We start from the raw sequence: 18,558 nt of genomic DNA, 5'->3' as shown, positions 1-18,558 counted from the left end.
AATGTCAAAATCTGTATATTTTACCCATGAAAACAGATCTTATTTCCTGGCAGAAATTGAAAGACAAAACTCTTCCTCAACATCTCAGTCTCTCTCTGGTTTTAGTTTTTATAGTAGCCAGGCTTGAGAAGCTCACTTCACACAGATATGTTGTGGGAAATGGACCCATGTTCTTTCCAACCCAACTACTGCTGAGCTTCWCTGTCTTTTCCATCACTGTCGTCACAGTCTTGCTAGATACGATGCTCTCACCGCTACCTGTAACATTCATGCATCACTAATTCTCTTGTTGTAATGTAAAATGTTCTGTACCTACTGCCACCTAGTGATAAAAAAAATAACATGATTACGCCGCTAGTCACTGCTACAGCAGACACTCGAAGATGGCATTATTTGCAGATAATTAATTTTCAAAAAATCTTTTAAAATCAATTACCGTATTTTTCAAACTATAGCGCGCACCATAGTAGCGCCTTCAATTTTTTTTTTTTTTTGAAAACAAAAAAAACACTGGAAGCTGCTCTCGGTTTTCCATAAGGACCCAGCAGAGGGCTGCGTCCTAATAAATCTGCTGCATATATTAATTACGCWGCACTCCGTCTCCAAAGCCGAACCATGGTTTCGTTCACACCGAGCTTAAATGCAGCGGCTCTATTTCCCTCCCGCCAAGATCGACAGCCCGCAACTTAAAAGCTGCATGATATGAGTTTGAAAACGTTTCTCTGTCGTGCCTGCTGCTAGCATGTGGTTGAAAATTAGCACGTTCTTCTTTTGATTTACAATTTTGACTTCTAATGATTCACTTCCTGCTAGAGAGCCCCCTGGTGGTTGACGAAAAATACACAGCAAAGCCACATCGGGCTACAATCCGCATGGTTCAAAGCTTAGGAAAAAAGTAGCAGCTTATAGTCCGGAAAATACGGTACCATAGGTGAAATTGAATAATTTCCACGGCACACCTGACGATCACTCACGGCACACTAGTGTGCCGCGGAACAGTGGTTGAAAAACACTGCTCTACTGTGCCCAGTCTTCTCGTCAAGAAAATTTGGTCAATTGCATTGAGAGATCAGTTGACCAGATCCATAATTTGTAGATTTGGAGGTTGTGCAAGGAAAGGCTCCAAAAATATAGAAAAAGCCAGGGCAAAAACAGAGCAAGCAGGGCAAGGAGGGAGGGAGCAGAGGAAAAAAGCGCCCACCTTCACTGAGAGCAAGAGAGAAATCCTCTTCATGATCCCCATCTGAATTTTACGCATCATCTGGGTTTCACATCTGCAACCCAGCAAAACTTAACAGCTGTAGAGCCTTAACAACAACAAATAAAAAATACTCCATATAAACTGCCTGTCAAGATGGCTGTTAGTTACAAAGTTCATGAAACTGACTTAATATGAGACTATGTACAGAAGACTGATCAACTCAAAACCTGAAACCAACACTCAAACCAAGACCTTGAAAAAAACTGTATTTATTTTTATCCTTGGTTTATTGTTTCTAATATCTGAAATATTTATTTGAAAAATTTGAGTTAACAAATTACTTGAAAAAGTAACTTGAGTTAACAATTACTTGAAAACTACATTTCATCACATTAACATTTTCCTCAGAATACCTACATCTCACTTTTGCTTCCTTAAATAGTTTTAAAGTTTAAAAACTTCTTGGATTGACTGAAAGCACTGCAGTTGTTCAGCAGTAAAATTAATCTTCAAATACTGTACATTTTCTAATTGTTCATGCAGATTAATTGAATAAATGATGATTCTGTTTAATAATTAATCTTGTATGTCTACATAGGACAGATGGTAAAACATGTGAAGAAGCCAAATAAAACCCGTAAAAGAAGAAAGAAGCCGAAGGTCCCAGCAGAGATGACAGCAGATCCTGAGCTTGCCAAGTACTGGGCTCAACGCTACCGCCTGTTTTCCCGCTATGACGAAGGGATTAGGTTGGATCGAGGTTTGTTTACACATCTGGCTCATGTCAGAAACCAGTTTCAATGGGGGATTGGAATCACTGTCCTGTCAGAACACCTAGTTGTCTAGTTTTTTTATTATTTAGCAGATTATTGATTATTTAAGGCATAGATAAATCTTTTAAAGGTTCTCTATTCTCCATCCTCTGTCAGCAGCACGTCAGTATGACCAAACAGACCCTCAGCATGATGTTACTACCAATTTGCCTGACAGTGGGTCATTACATTTAGGCCTAAGCTCCTCAAAACAATGTCTTTTTTTGTCTCCTCTAAAACTACTCCTGAAGCTAGGTCTGAAAAGACTGGTCTACATGAGCAAATGCTAATCTCAGAAAGATATCAGTTCGGAAGCTGAAGCTTCCTGCCTAGGTACCAGGCTCTCAGTCATGGTGATGTACAACCTGCTTCACAGTGGCTCATCACCTTCCAGTTTATGTTAGGCTTGAGTTCATCTGTGTTCTTTGGTGCTCTAGAGCAGGGGTCACCAACTCCAGTCCTCAAGGGCTACCGTCCTGCAACTTTTAGATGTCTCTGCTCAAACACACCTGGATCAAATAAACTGCTCATTTCCAGCCTATTGCCTCTGCCTATTGCAGGAATGAATGCTGGTGAGGAAATTCAGACATTTTGGAGCAGAGGTGAATCTAAAAGTTGCAGGATTGTAGCCCTTGAGGACTGGAGTTGGTGACCCCTGTTCTAGAGCATCGTAGCCAATTTCCCAGATAGTTCAACGCTGGGCACAGGTTCTAACTTTCCAACAAAACAATCATCATAAAATCACATTGAGACTGGTTTTGAAAGCATGAATAAAGTGGCCTCCCAAAGCTCTGACCTCAGCACTATTACATTTATGTTGATTATTTTAAAAATGGTTCAGAACTCTACTATTCCTTATGCAAACAGTAGTCAAATATCCAGCCCACATCATATCAACAGCTTTTTGGTACAAGGATGTTGACTTGAGATGCAACTGGTCAAAGAATATGGAACAAAAAAATGTTTTCTAAAGAGCAGAAAACACTGTGAGCTTAGAACTAAGTCAATGAAAGTGGCAAATATTCCTGATTTCAGTTCTGACCAAAATATTGATTACTATTACTATTTTCCATTGACTCTACTTCAGCAGCCCAGCTCTAGTCAGCCCGGCCTTGCTCTGCTCTACTGAAGTTAGTCCCTTTTCCACAGATCCGGCTTGGTCTGTAGCAGGGTGGCACCTCCTGGACGTGGGGGGTATATTGCTCTGCCTCCAGGCGCCTATGCTCTGTTTCATTACTGTGCGGCTGTATGCGAGTTATTTTTCCGAGACAAAAGAAGAAGAGAGAGCTGATTTATTTTTATAACCTGCTTGTGATTTGTGAATTGTTCTATTTTGGTGCCGCGCATTCATAATATCTTCCAGTATGTTTTAGATGTTGGTAAATTATGGCCGCAGGCCATCAGTGTGGTTATTTCTGCAGTCCTCTGAGTTGTAGGATATCTAATCGGTGTCCATCTTCCTGACTGCCAGTCAGTATTTACCTTCAGGATGTCCAGAGACCTTCACCTTTCAGGAGCAGGGCTAACATGAGCTCAATGCGCTGATTTGCATTTGCTAATTTAAAAAAATGTGGCTGAGCCTGATGTTCTTACAGAGTTGAAGTGCATTAACAATCTATTGTTTTTAACTAGTCGATGTGTTTAATCATGATTCATATGATCAATTTATACTGAAAATGATACTGATCTGACTAGTTCTAGTTTTGATCAACCTTCCATGTTTTCACTTGTTGGTCACTAAGAGTCGATTGGGAGTTTAAAAGTTTAAACTAATAATTTTCAAAGAACAACAACAAAACAGAATCCAGTAATGGTTACAGGTTTTGGACACATTTTCTCACTTTCTTACATTGAACATTTGACAAGAAGACAGCTAAACAGTTAGTCTATAGAATTATATTGTACAAAGTAGAAATTAACAAACATGACTTGTATTTTGTGTTCTTGTTAATATAATAACAACCCTAAGAGTAATGTCAAAATGTTAGATTTGCTTAATAATGTATGTGTTTACTTTTAGAAGGCATTATAAATTCCCAAAGAAGGCAAGTGTCAATGAAATGCATTTATAATATGTAAAATGTAATGCACTGTGTCTAAGGCTCTCCACATTTTGGGGAGGATTGGATTAGGACTGTATTATCTACAATATGAACAATAATGTGTGGAGTGGGTATATAAAAAAGAAAATTTGTTCATTGAGAGCACAACAGTGTTTATTTTTCTTCTGTTTGCATCAACTCTTCTCCATTGAGCTCTGCCATCTCAGTGCTGGTAGCTACTTCCTCCTGAAGGAGATCCATCCAGGAGTTGTTGCTGATCACGTTGCTGACGGTTCCCTTCATCATTTCAGCCATGTTCCCCTTCTTCTGTTCCCTCGGAAAAGTAATCAGATGTTATAGCTTATAGCACATAAATGTATGAATAACACAGGCATACCAATATGGCAGTTACATACAGAGAAGGAATTATTTAAAACGGACATGTTACTTGTAACAAAATTACTTGTAAATTTTAGACCTGTACAGACATACAGCCATGGATAAAATGCCACTTTCGTTTTTATGATGTTCATTCCTCATTTTTATGTTCTGTAGTTGGTTTCGGATTGTAGCTTCCGATTCAGGAAATGCCTGAAGGGCGATTCCAACTAATTTTTCACTACATTGAGCATCTTTAATCTACTCTGGTTACAAAACTACAACACCTACACTCTTCAAATCTGGTCTAGATTATTCTCAACTAGCAGCAAAATAATTAAAACCAAGTTTGGGATTTGTGAAACCTTTTATTTCATTTGTGAAATTTCAATAAAGGTTGATTTCACCACTTCTTTTGCACCTGGATTACTCTAGTGTTGCTCCAGTTCCGAAACTACAATACCTAGACCAGTGTTTCTCAACCTTTTTTGGGCCAGCGCCCCTCTAGCCCTTATTCAAATTCAAAATTTCACACACATGACATTTATTGTGCAAACCAGAGCTTTCAGTGGAATAACAAAAGTTCCAGATCCTTTTAATGCCATACAAATATGAGACAGAAACATGGATTATATCTTTATATAGACCTGTCTATTGATTATAGATTAATAGTTTTACTGGACAGAAATTACAAAAAACAAATCTGGTTCTTAATCAAATCCTAATGAGTCAAATTGAAAGTGTTATGGAGTCATCAGCCTCATGATATTAACACTGACATGAAAAATAATATTGAAGAAATAAATATATCAAATCTAATTAAAAACATAAATAAGTGATCAGTTCTTTACTGTTATGGTCTGTAAGATATATTTATTCTCAGTACTAGATGTGGTTTCAACAAACTCATGGCCCTTCAACAATATTATTTTACCTTTTATCTGGAAATAGAGTGTTTATTCTTGCCATACAGTCTCTGTATTAATTATTGCTCGAAAGGTCTTGCCATAGCAGTTTATTCCTCTGTATTTACTTTAGTTTCTTAGTTTATTCTTGCATTTTGTTCTTCATTCATTTCATTTAGTTTCCTTTGATTATTATTGTCCTCTCTTGGTTTATTGCTATGTTCACTTTAGTTTCTTTCCTGTTGCTAGATTTATTTTATCTTTTATTGACCATCAGTAATATTCACTCATCACCTGCTGCGCTGCCTAATCGTCATGTGTTTCACATCATGTGTTGATTTTTTTCACTGTTCAGCATCAGATTCTCTGTTTTTATGCCATAATTCACATCTAGTTCGTCGCTGCGTTTTATGTCCCGCTTCTCCTGTTTCAGAGTTTAGCGCAATGTGCGCGTCTTCTTTTTTTTTTTTTTTTTTGGCCCCTAAGGTGCAGGGCGGTCTGGAAGCGTATCGATGGGAAACAATTTCTGCATTCTGATTATTGAAATTTAAAAGTGCTGCGGTACAGTTCTTCAATCACCCCCGTTTCATACCGGACCACTTACAGCACCGGTGTTAATGCTATAAAATGAACGCTCTCTATCGTGGTATCACCCATGGAGAGGTTTCTTTATTTCTTTATATAAATAGGTTCATTTTTCAGAGCTGTTGCCTTGCAGCAAGAAGGTTCTGGGTTCGATTCCCGGTCCCTGTCTTTCTGCATGGAGTTTGCATGTTCTCCCTGTGCATGCGTGGGTTCTCTCCGGGTACTCCGGTTTACTCCCACAGTTCAAAAACATGACTGACTGGTTAATTGGCCTCTCCAAATTGCCCCTAGGTGTGAGTGTGTGTGTGTGTGCACGGTTGTGTGTCTCTGTGTTGCCCTGCGACAGACTTGCGACCTTTCCAGGGTGAACCCCGCCTCTCGCCTGGTACGCTAGCTGGAGATAGGCACCAGCACCCCTCYCGACCCCACTGAGGGACAAGGGTGTAAGAGGATGAATGGATGGGTTCATTTTTCAGAGGGATACACAGTGAGGGTGTCGTGATTTTAGCTACCAGTAGCAGGAGAACGGAGCTGCGCCAAGAAGCTAACAGAAGCTAACAAACACTGAACAAAAGAAGAAGAGCTGCCATCGATACAGTTTTACCAAGTTGCTCAGAGTCTAAACTGGCATTGTTGTGCATTTAAGGTGTAAAGTTTTACCTTCGACCAAACGCCCCCCAAAGGCATCCCAGCGCCCCACTTTTGTAAAAATGTCTGCCAGCGCCCCTTTCCATCCTCTGAGCGCCCCCTGGGGGGCGGTACCGCCCATGTTGAGAACCGCTAACCTAGACACTTAAAAATTGGATTAAATTATTCTGTTTTACTGGCTAAAAAATTCGAGCAGAATCAAAAGAAAAGTAAAAATAGGCAAGTGTTTGTTAGTATGACAAGTCACAGTTAAAACCATTACAAAATACCAAACTTCAAACTTGTAAATATTTTGTGACAGCCCTGGGCCTTGTAGGCTGGTCTTGTTGTCCCTTTTTGTGCTCCTCCCATTTGCAGGTGTGCCTGATCGGGTGATTGGAGTGCAGGATACTTAAAGCTGGCTGTCTCCGTCTTTCAGCGGCGCTGGGTGGCTCGTAGCTGGTCGTTGGTCACTGGTCGTTGGTGGTTTGTCGCCTGTGGCCTGTGGCCCTCAGCGTCCATTCTGCAGAGGCAATGGTAGTTGCCAGGCTCCAGCTCCCCGTCTTTTGCACTTTTGAGTTTCTTTTGTTTTGATAGTTGTTTTTTGTTAATAAACATTTACTTTATTTCACTTTAACCATGGTATGGTTTCATGTTTTTTGTTACGACCCTGAGCCAGTCGTAACAATTTTTATTTCACAGCTTTTCTTTGATTTCAGAGATTTGAATGTATCTCTAATTCTGTTTGTAGTTTCATGAGAAGCTCTTCTCTCTCACTTCAAAAAAGAGATTCAGTTAAATTATTTTTTCTGTGTTTTATACATGATGGGTTTTTTTTTTTTTTTTTGGATTCTCATATTGATTCAGTCACTTTAATTCTCTTACATCTCTATTTGGTCATGTTCAATTTATTCCACTGCCTCATCCCTGTCTAGGGCTTTTGTGTTTTCCGGTGCATTTGTGGATGCCTGAATTACATCTAAAACTAATGTTAAAAACTGCTTCCTAAAAACACAAATATTTTCTTTACATTTTAATGAAGATAATTTACAGATCTTTCCTTTTTCTTTATCCTAATATGTTTCATTATTTCAGACCCTGCTTCTCACCCATTTCTACTTATTTTTGTTCTGACTAGTGGACTTTTAAACAGCAAATTTCTTTTTAAAAATGTGTTTGTTGAGCAAATGGTCTTTTTGCACAAGTTAATAAGCTTAATGGACAGGTAAAACTGAAAGGGATTGCATGCAGGAAAAGGGAACAGAACCCCAGATGCTGCATCATTGACTGTTGTCTTCTCATATGGTGTCATGATGAGGTGGTTTTAAATATTTTGCTATTAGAGCAAAAAAATCTAGTCTGGGTTTGAAGTGTGTGTGTTGTGGATTTGGAATTAAAGCAGTTCTAGTGTGGTCCAGATGCATAAAAAGGGGTGAAATTCAACCTTTATTGAAGTTTCACAAATCAAATAAAGGTTTCACAAATCCCAAACATGGCTTTAGATATTCTATTACTTGAGAATAAACTAGTCGATGTTTGAAGAGTCTTGGTGTTGCAGTTTTTTAGTAGACTAGATTAAAGATGCCGAATGTAGTGAAATATTAGTTTTTAATTGCCCTTTAAGCATTTCCTAAATCAGAAGCTGCAATCGGAAACAAATTTCACCATTGCGAAGCCCGTGGCATCATCGAAGCAGGAAGCTGCCGCTACTAAGGTGTGGCAGATCCACTGGCTGTTTTCTAAATAAAATCCTTAATATTCAATCTGACACAGTAGCTTATTGCATGTCACCAAAGCTAGAAGCTGCCGTTATAAAGTTGCCGGCAGCTATGAAAGGTTGTGGCATGTCATAAAAACTGTGGCAGTCCACTGGCCGGTCAGGGCAAGTTGTGGCAGGTGTCACCGGAAGTGCCACTTCACTGCCACGATTTAGCTTGCTGTCTCTCAAAAAAGCAGGTACCAGGCTCGAAAAAACGCTAGTGGAAACTCTCGCAAAGCAGACCTAGTAGAGTGGAGTCAGGCCCATTAGAACCAGTGGAAATGGGCATATTATTTCCATAAGCATGCAGCATCAGTCCTAATCAGTAGAGGTAGTTACTGCATCTGAGAGGGAGCTGCCTCGTCTGTAAAATTAGAGCCACGCACAGAAAAAAGTTGCACCTAAACACACACACAATAATGCACAAGCTAGGGATCCAAGTTATTAGAAAAACATGTAAAATTGAAGAACATTATAATGTGGCTTGCTATAAATGCAACTCACATCAAACAAATAGTTTTAAATCATTTTCTCATTGCTACACAGCAACACTATGATTCATATTTTGAACTCCAAGGAATGTTTTTGGTAAGGAATGCAGGCCGCTGAAGTAAAGATTTGGTGCAACACAGCAGTTTGTCAAATTGCTCTGTTCTCATGGTTCGGGTCTAAACTCCATGCATGTTATGAACCCACATTCGATCTCTGTATCCTTTGAATTTTAACTACTTCAGCATGCTACTACGAGCTGCACAGTTCTGGAAGTTTCTTCCCCATCAGGTGGTCTCCACACTCTGTGTTCATTCTGAATGTTTACTCCGTGTTGCAGAGGGCTGGTTTTCTGTGACACCAGAGAAGATTGCTGAGCACATTGCCCTCAGGGTGGAACAGAGCTTTGCTGACTCCCAGGTGGTGATCGATGCTTTCTGTGGTGTGGGAGGAAATGCCATCCAGTTTGCACTCACTGGAAAGAGAGGTGAGCTTACTATTTATTTTGTGCTCTCTTGATTTCACATACCAGTGGAGGGAACTTTACATTCTGGAGAAAATGAAAAGGATAACATTGGGTTTCTGTTGAACACTTTGAACTCCCCTATGAACACAGAATATGTAGTTTGTTCCCTGTGTTGTTACATCAACCCTCTACAAGATAGAATTGCCCCTACATTGTGCAAGTGCTGAGTTGATTTTTTTTTTTTTCATTTTAATTTATTATTTTGTTTTAATTATTATGCCCTGTGGCTTTTCTAGTCTTGGCGATTGATATAGACGGAGAACGGCTGGCCATGGCTCGGCACAATTCTGTGGTCTACAATGTGGTTGACCGAATTGACTTCCTTCAAGGAGACTTCCTTCAGCTGGCGCCCACTCTGCGTGGTGACGTAGTCTTCCTGTCCCCACCGTGGGGCGGACCGGACTATTTGAATTCGGATGTGTTTGACATTCAGACCATGATGGAACCTGATGGATATCCTTTAAAGTGATGCCAGTTGAAATGTTGTATTTGTTCACTTGCTTGAAGAGTGTACCAAAAGCTGTGGCTAAACTCTTTTACATTTAACACATTAAATAAATTTTAGTCCATTTAAACTCCTAAAGAGAATATTATAAGTGAAGTAAAGTTTGTTTTTATAGCACATTTCAGCAATAAGGCAGTTCAGTTTTTACATGTTAAAAACATAATAGAATTAACAAATATCAGAATTCATAATAGACATTCCTGTCGGGAAAAATTGTCAGCTTTGATTCAAAGAACTGAAATAAATCTTATTGATAAAGATTTGTTTTCATTCTTAACCAGTGATACCTTCAGGATCTTCAGCCAAGCGAAACGGATAACAGAAAATATTGTGTATTTCCTGCCTCGCAACACAGATATGAATCAGGTATACGTTTTCCTTATGTGCTTATGTAATGCATTACAGAATTTAACATAAAAATAAGCCTCCTTCTTATACAGAAATATTGCATACATTGTCTCAAATGCTTAGAGTATATGGTACCAAAGTGGCTCCTTATTTACACCAGACCTGATGTAGGATGCATGATGTAGGATCACTGCAGATGTTCACAGCCTCAGCAGTGACCAAAATAAATGCAAATCAGTTTTGCATCGAATGAAGCCTTTCTTTTTGTACATATAGTTGAAATTAGAAGTTTACATACACTTAACAGACATTTTTTTCTCACTGTTTGAAGTTAATCAGATCAAATTTCTCTTGTTTTAGAATTACCAAAATTATTTATTTGCCAAATTCCACAATAATGGGAGAAGGAATGGGTAAAAAAAAATTACATTTTTATTAATGTCTTAAAAATTAAAAAATTATAGAATGATCACTGTCTCTCTAAACAATTAGAGAATCCCAGATGATGATGCCACAGCTTTGGAGAAGTCTGATAAGTTAACTGACACATTTAAGTTAATTGGAGGTGGACCTGTGATGTTAAAGTCAAACTGTGGACAAGAGAATTCACAATTTCCAGATGCTTGAAGGTGCTGCATTCTTTTTAAGTTTCTCAACTTCTGGTTTCAACTATAGAAACACACCTTTTAACTTCAGAATAAGGTTAATAAATGCCTACAATTTCACAATCACATCATTTTCAATTAAAAAGGCCCAAGATTTATCCAGATGGGTTTCAGGTCACAACTCAAATAAACTATTCAACAATTTACTGAAAACGACTTGATCCCCTCCAACTGACTCAACCTTTCTTATCAGTTTGTTGAGTCTGTTTGAGTTATTCACCTTCATTGCAGCACCCCAGCACATCACCGCATTGAAGATGGAACTAGCCACTGATGACTGATAGAACATGAAGAGCATCCTACTGCAGATGTTAAAGGACCTGAGCTTCCGTAAAAAATAGTCTGCTCATGGCCTTTTTGTAGAGCACATCAGTGTTTGTAGTCCACTGTAGCTTCCAGTCTAAGGTAATACCAAGGTACTTGTAAGATTAAACCTGCTCCACATCTGCCCCTGAGATGGAGATTGGGAGTAAATGTGTTTTAATAACCATAAAATAATATTCTGACCTAGCCTCTCTCTCAATAATAAAAGAGGGGATAGGGCACACTAACTATGTGACCTACAGTTGGTGTTACAAATGCAATGTTAAAACAAATATTTTCATGTAAAGCAGAGTGGATTGCAAAAAGAAAACATTTTAAAGGTTTTAATATAAAATTCAACATTGTGATTATTTGAAGGCATTTTTCTTTTCTAATTCCATAATACCAGAAACTTTCACACATAGTTAAACAGTGAAGCCGGGTTCGCTACAGTGGTATTATTGTATTATCTTAGCAGTTAGGGAGAAATAATATCTAGTGTGGACTTATAGTCATGGTACAACCAATGTAACACAAGATGAATTCTTCATGTGATAACAGGAGAGCCAAAGTGTTGAAATTTGCAGATAATGAATTATTAATGAATTAACATTTTCTTTAGTGGGAAACTCTAGAAATGCTTTTGATGTAAAATTTATTATTGAAATCGCTGGATTAATAAACATAATAAATTTAGACACAATAAAAATTAAAATCAGTAATCAGGATCCATGAGTTTCAGACCATAGATTTTACCTCTTAGAATCGATCATTTCCTTGGACTTTTACTAGTTGGCACTGAATCAATCTAAATTCAGTATGTATATTTTTTACGTATTTTTAATTTGTACACTGAACATTGATCAGGATCCTTTGTTGTGCTTGAACTAAATAATTCATTTAAAAAACAATAGCACAATAAAAATTTCAGTTGTCCAATAACAAAGCTGTAGAGGAGAAGCTTCAGAGACCTGAGTGAAGTTGGCCCAATGTTGGTGTCAAACATTTGTGCTGGTTTGTGCAGCAAAAATTTTAGTTTGTGCAACTTTGGCTTTGAAGATATTAATTAAAGTTTAAAGGTCAAAATGTCAATCAATCCCCCGCCCCCACTTTCAAAAAATCTAACAAAATAAGTGTCATCAACCAACTCGGCTACGTTTGTGCTGGTTTGTGCAGCAAAAATGTTTGTTTTGTGTATTGATGACTGTTGATCATAAAATTAAGATGGAAACAGCAGACTAGATAGTTAGCACATGTTTTGATCTAGTCCTACTTTTCGTATTTCAACAGTACAGTTTTCCTAATAGCACCCTCTGGTGATCGGAAACTAAAATACAGGTGACCGAGTGTGTTTTGGGAAGTGTTGTACAAGTTCATTCTAAATAAGACCTAGTTCCAAGTGAATTTCATCAATGTTAAAATTAATCATGTTCATAGGCTAGCACTTAACAATTTTGAATTAAATTCACAGATCCAGCATGAACTGATGTTCATCGACCTTTAAAGACCTCTGGAAACATTTTTCTTAACATCTTTAGAATGATAGCACAAAGGAAAATTTTTGCTGCACAAATCAGCACAAATGTAACTGAGTTGATTGACACCTATTTTGTTTGATTTATTGAAAGTCGGGGGTTGATTGACTTTTTGACATTTCATTAATATCTTCAAAGCCAAAGCAGCACAAATGAAATTTTTTGCTGCACAAACATAGTTGAGTTAATTGACACCCATTTTGTTTGTTTGATTTGAAGAAGGTGGAGGGACTGGTTGAAATTTGATGACCTCTAGAAACATTTCTTTATATCTTTAAAATGATAGCAGCACAAACAAAAAATTTTGCTGCACAAATGTAGCACAAATGTTTGACACCAATATTGTCTGATTTGAAGAAGGTGGGTGGGGCCAACTTCACTCAGGTGCTTTACTGTGAAGTGAAAATAGTCTCAAAATATCTGTGCGTGTGTAAAAGGATTTGTGTGTGTGTAAAAATATGTGCGTGTATAATACTGGATTTGTAAACCTTAAAAATAAAATAAATCTTCTCCTACGCCTATAAATGTTGAAAAAGTACAAACAAGTCACCTGGTGCACACACACAAAACTGCATTTACACACAGATCCAGTTACGAGTGCACGAGTGTTTGTGAGACCCGTTTGACTCTTCGGGGAAGCTCCCAGATTTGTGTGTAGGATGATGCGTTTACATGCTAGTAAAAGCTGGGTCATCTGAGTTTTACTGTGAGTCTAGTGTTTTTATTCTCTAAACGTTTCTCACTGTGCTTGTTCGGCAGAAAACTGTATATCTCAGCACTTCCTTCTAATATCCTAAAATTATTTAAAGACATAATGTGCATTTTTGAGCGGTACCGGAGACTAAGTAGTCTGAAAAAAGATCACTGGGTGGCGGAATGGTTCGCTGGCCGGAAAAATAGCCAGGCAAACCCAGAAGCAAGACAGAGCGTCCCGGTGGTCTGTCCTCTGAAGTAAGTAGGAGCTAAACCTGCAGGCTTTGCTGTCCGATTATAATGAGAAATGGAGTAATTATAAATGATTTCAGATTACGTTTTATATGTCTGGTATTTTGATACTCTGCTCTCCTCATATTTTTCTGTTAGACGGAGCTAATGTTTATGTCAGCTATGCTACTTTAGCTCTTTGCAGCTAAGCGTGGATTTTTAGTGTAACTCAGCACAGTTTGATAGTCTGTCTTCAGTCTTAACTTCAACCCAGGTTGATCTAGTTTTATGATGCCAAAGTTGGCAAGCATCTTCAGGAAATTATATCAGTTATGGATGTTGGTCACTTTCACTGAAACTGTATTTTGTTGCTTCAGCAATATTGAAGGTAGACCTGGACCTGCAGGAACATCGTCTGCTGCTAGACTTTATTCACCAGAACAAACTGAAAGGTACTTAATTTATGTTGACTTCTCAACATACTTAAGGATTTAATCTAATGTTCACACATAGGCCTGTCACAATAATCAATAAATTAATTAATCTGACGATAAATTAAAACAGTGGTCCCTAAGTTACGGCCCGCGGGCCGGATCCGGCCCGCCTCCACATTTGGTCCAGCCCCCTGAACAATACCAGAGAGCATTTAGATTTTTTTTTCATATACCATATTTTCCGCACTATAAGCCACTACTTTTTTCCTAAGCTTTGAACCTTGCGGCTTATAGCCCAGTGCAGCTTATATGTGAATTTTTCTTCAACCACCAGGGGGCTGTTTAGCAGGAAGTGAATCATTGGAAGTCAAAGTTGGAAATCAAAGAAGAAAGCTCCCATTAAAACGGAATTAGGTTTTAATAGGGAATTAAAATTTGAGAATGTTGTTAATCAGTTAAATAGCATTGAGGGGGGGAAAAAAGATTTTTCGTTTTTTAAATAATACTCTGATCATTATGAGAATTTGAGTTATAGATATTAGGATCCAATAGATGGCAGTAGTRCAACAATAATGGATGCAAGCTGCCGTTGAAATCTAAAGAAGAAGAAAAAAGAAGAAAGCGCCCATTTTCATTTACCACATTCTAGTAGCAGACACAAAGAAAACTACCGTAATCAGTTCAGTTAAATCTAAACTGGGCAACTTTTTCTTTTTCAACCGTAATAAATGGGATATTCGATTGACCTGTTATGACTCCAATTTTGGGTGTCCGCCCCCCTCTGCTGCTGCTACATCATTGTGGAAAACCTAGACGGCAGAGATATCTGCGGCTTATAGGTGACAGACCTATTCTAACATCCTCCAGAATCTTCATATTAAACAGTGTTTGTCTGGATCTCTGAAATCCACAGAAACCCCATTTCATCTGCGCTTAAACAAATATATACCTCGTCTTCAAACCAGGACAAACCTGCTGTTCCTGTTTGTCTTCATTTCAAGTTGACTAATGTAGATGGTAAATTATATTCAGATGGTTTAGATTATCACAAGCAGTAAATTTCTTTCCCAATTGACATTTTGACACAGTTAACACCTAATAAACACATACTAAAGAACATATATATTTTGTGCATTTATTTAAAGCACCATTGCAAAATTTGCCTCCACAAAAAAACATTAAAAAAGATTTGATAAAAAGAAAAAATTCTACATACATTGTGATGATTCAAGTAATTTACAGGTTCACTATTGTTCTGTCACAGTCAGGTCTGTCGGTGCATCAGCTGTTCAGGAAAATCAACATAATTTTTTTCTAACTGTACTTTTCTCTGCATCTTCAGACAATCTGCAGCAGCTGAGATTCTGGGAGGTTCAACACCAAAACCTGAAGCTTCAAACTGAGCCATCAACTGAACCAAGATGCCTTTCAAACTAGGGGTGTAGCGATACAATAATTTCACGATACGATATACAATATTCTGGTCACAATACAATATGTATCACGATATTTGTTGAGCGATACGATTCAGTGCATTTTTATGATTTTCTGAAAGATTTTAGAAGGACAGAGGGATTTTAGTGACATTTTGTGCTCCATAGACTTGAATTTAGTTAACTGAAAACTGATTAAAAGCACCAACTGATTGGTGACTCTGATTGGACAGTCAACAGTCTGCAGCTGGACAAAATGAATCAAAGATGCAGTGAGAGAATTAGTTTCTGTCAGTTAATTCATGTGGATTTGAAATAAAACTCTAAAGTTTAAACAGTAATCCAGGAGCAGAGTGGGGAGATTATCAGCCTCTGTAGACTCAATATGCAAATGATTGCACTTATGTTTTTTCTTTTGGACACTGTGGCTGCATTTTGGAGTAAAAATGCAGCCACAAATGCAGTCTTTTGGACTATGAGGAAGGCTTTTCTACCTTTGCTCCCGGAGTTAGCCGTGGCTGTAAGCTGCTTTCTTCTAACTACTAAAGTAGTGGCTCCGTCTCACCCCGTAGTGAGCGACTCCCTGCAGCTACGCAGCGCCGCTATTCCCCTGCTTGGATCTCTGAGTAGCTGCCTCTCAGACTCCCAGGATCTCATCGTTCTCTCACTCTCTGATCTTCTTTGTCTGTTGCTAATAAGAATGATCGATCAGCCATTGTTATCATGGAAATCCTCACTGCGCCGCGGGTTCCGGCTGCGGGTTTTTCCTGCTCAAAACACAGCGCCGCTGCGCCCCCGCTTCGGATGTTATTAACCCATGTTCATTCTTCAGGTAATCCTTTATATACAGAACAGAAACCGCTAAGCTAAAAACTAATTACGAAGTGAATGCTACCAGTCGAAATTTKCATTMATTTCGCGATCTCACTGCTTTTGCAGCTTCTCCGTTCGCGCCGCTACTCCTTTCCGCTTCTCCGTTCCGCTTCTCTTTCACGGTTACTTGCGCAACTTTACTTCGTTTCTCAGCAGCAAAATACAGCCCGTCGTTATTTATTGAAGATTTTACATTTCCAAAAACACAGGAATCTAATGTTTCGTTTCGTTTTGTGCGTTTGGAAGCTCATTCCCTCTCACATAATCGGAAAAGCCGGGGAATGGCAGCGCTTTTGACATTTCTCTGACATTCAGAAAAATATGGTTTACTAATTTTAGCATAGCCTAACTATGGTTATACTTGGCCAATTAACACAATTTAAAAGCTGGTGTGTAGTTTATAATGTGCACTTTAAGCTCATGTTGAAAGTGAGACTGAGGGAGGCGGAGTCTTGCTGCTACGCCGTAACAAACTAGACGTTAAAAAGAACTCTAAGGCTATGGACCCCTATGGTTTAACGGATGAAAAATCGATACTTTCCTAGGGCGGAAAATATCGATATATATCGCCGAATTGATTTATTTATACAGCCCTATTTCAAACTACAGTAGTCAACCAGCTCTGTTGGTAGATGTTATGGTGTCTCCTCAATCTGTACAGACAGACCTTGGTCGTCTTTGAATATACAGCTTTATGGTGTTTTCTTTTGTTAATTGATTATAGTAAATATTTGACCACCCATGTAAGTTTTAAGACATTTCATTGTTAACTTTAGGTAGCTTTGAAACCACCCATGTTAATCTGAACGTATTTTGTTAAAGATTCAACAGATTTGTTGCGTTCTTAAATATTTAATCTGTCTTTTGTGTAGTGAAATGAACATTAAAGTTAATTCAGGACATACTTTTGTCATCTTCTTCTTTCTACATTATAAATTGAATGATGCCTCTATTAAAATTATATACTGTATTTGTGACATCAAACTTTTTTTCTGTCATAAAGCCAGTTGTCAAACTATTGGTAAATGTTTGTAATTTACTTTCAACAAATGGAAACTAAAAAGGTATTAAAGACACTATGCAAACTCCTCATCTACCTCAACACAGGTAAAGCTTCGACTGTATGCAAGTAAATGTGATTACAATTGAGTGAAAATTGTACAGCAGGGCTTTAACTTCAGTTCATAAGGGTTGTTGTCCTCCAACCTTTAGATGTCTCTTTAACACACCCGAGTCAAATCATGAGGTCAGAGGTCATTAGCAGGACTCTGGAGAACTTGACTGGCCTAAGCAGCCATTTAATTCAGGTGTGTTGGACCAGGATGTATCTAAATGTTGCAGAACAACAGACATCGATGCCTTGATCTGAGGACCCCTTTAGAGGATCAGTGTGTTCCTGCAGCAGCTCCATTGGATCAGAGGATAGATGAGATCTGAAAGAGCCTGATCCTCCAGAAAGTGAAATAACACCAGACCCGATCCATCAGTCAGCCGTTTCGTCCTGTGTAGAAATGAATATAAAATGTTATTTATACACATAGAAATTCAATACATTAGAATCGAAAGGCAATTTATTTCACTTAGTGAATAAAGTAAAAGGCAAATCAGAATATCTCACAAACTATATAAATATCAGTCAGCAACATGACTTAGGAATTTGCATTATTTTTTCAGAGATTCATGTTAGGGCAGTGAAAGTTTTAATACATATGTAAAATTTATTTTTTTAAGTTACACGCTGCAGCTTTAAACAGGCTCGGTGTGAGAGTCACTACCAGGTGGAGCAGAAGCGGCGCTCTGTCTGTGAAATATTACTACCTGTAGCGCGTAGCGGCGGTTCAACAGCGAGAGCAGAACCAGCGTCTTACATCGCAGCTCGAAGACTTAAATAATTTTGCGGGTTATTTGTTTAGCTTTCTGACCGTCATGCTAATCCGGGTGAGTGTTTGTAGCTGTGCGCTGCTTTACCTGCTATSTGRTCCTCCRTATGTCTTTTTTAMTGCAGTGMGCCTCGATGTAGCCAAACTCCGTCAAGTATGACATTGTTTTTATGCCATATTAGATTCGTCGTGTTGATGCATTTTGACGTGCTTCACCCCACGTGCTTCAATTTTCCNCAAACTCCGTCAAGTATGACATTGTTTTTATGCCATATTAGATTCGTCGTGTTGATGCATTTTGACGTGCTTCACCCCACGTGCTTCAATTTTCCAC

At 38.4% G+C, this 18,558-nt stretch overlaps 1 protein-coding gene across 2 annotated transcripts in view; it reads left to right on the top strand.

Annotated features, from left to right (window-relative positions):
- Positions 1-18,558, top strand: part of tgs1 (trimethylguanosine synthase 1) — a 105,947-nt gene that overhangs the window by 82,092 nt on the left and 5,297 nt on the right. For both annotated transcript variants that reach the window (XM_017310108.1, XM_008433524.2), the window contains 4 exons: positions 1,800-1,961; positions 9,139-9,285; positions 9,561-9,777; positions 10,117-10,195. In XM_017310108.1, coding sequence (XP_017165597.1) covers positions 1,800-1,961; positions 9,139-9,285; positions 9,561-9,777; positions 10,117-10,195 — 605 coding nt within the window. The remainder of the gene's footprint in view (positions 1-1,799; positions 1,962-9,138; positions 9,286-9,560; positions 9,778-10,116; positions 10,196-18,558) is intronic.

Source organism: Poecilia reticulata, linkage group LG17 (assembly GCF_000633615.1).
Source record: "Poecilia reticulata strain Guanapo linkage group LG17, Guppy_female_1.0+MT, whole genome shotgun sequence".
Taxonomy (NCBI): Eukaryota; Metazoa; Chordata; class Actinopteri; order Cyprinodontiformes; family Poeciliidae; genus Poecilia; species Poecilia reticulata.
This window is presented reverse-complemented; position numbering and strand designations above follow the sequence as displayed.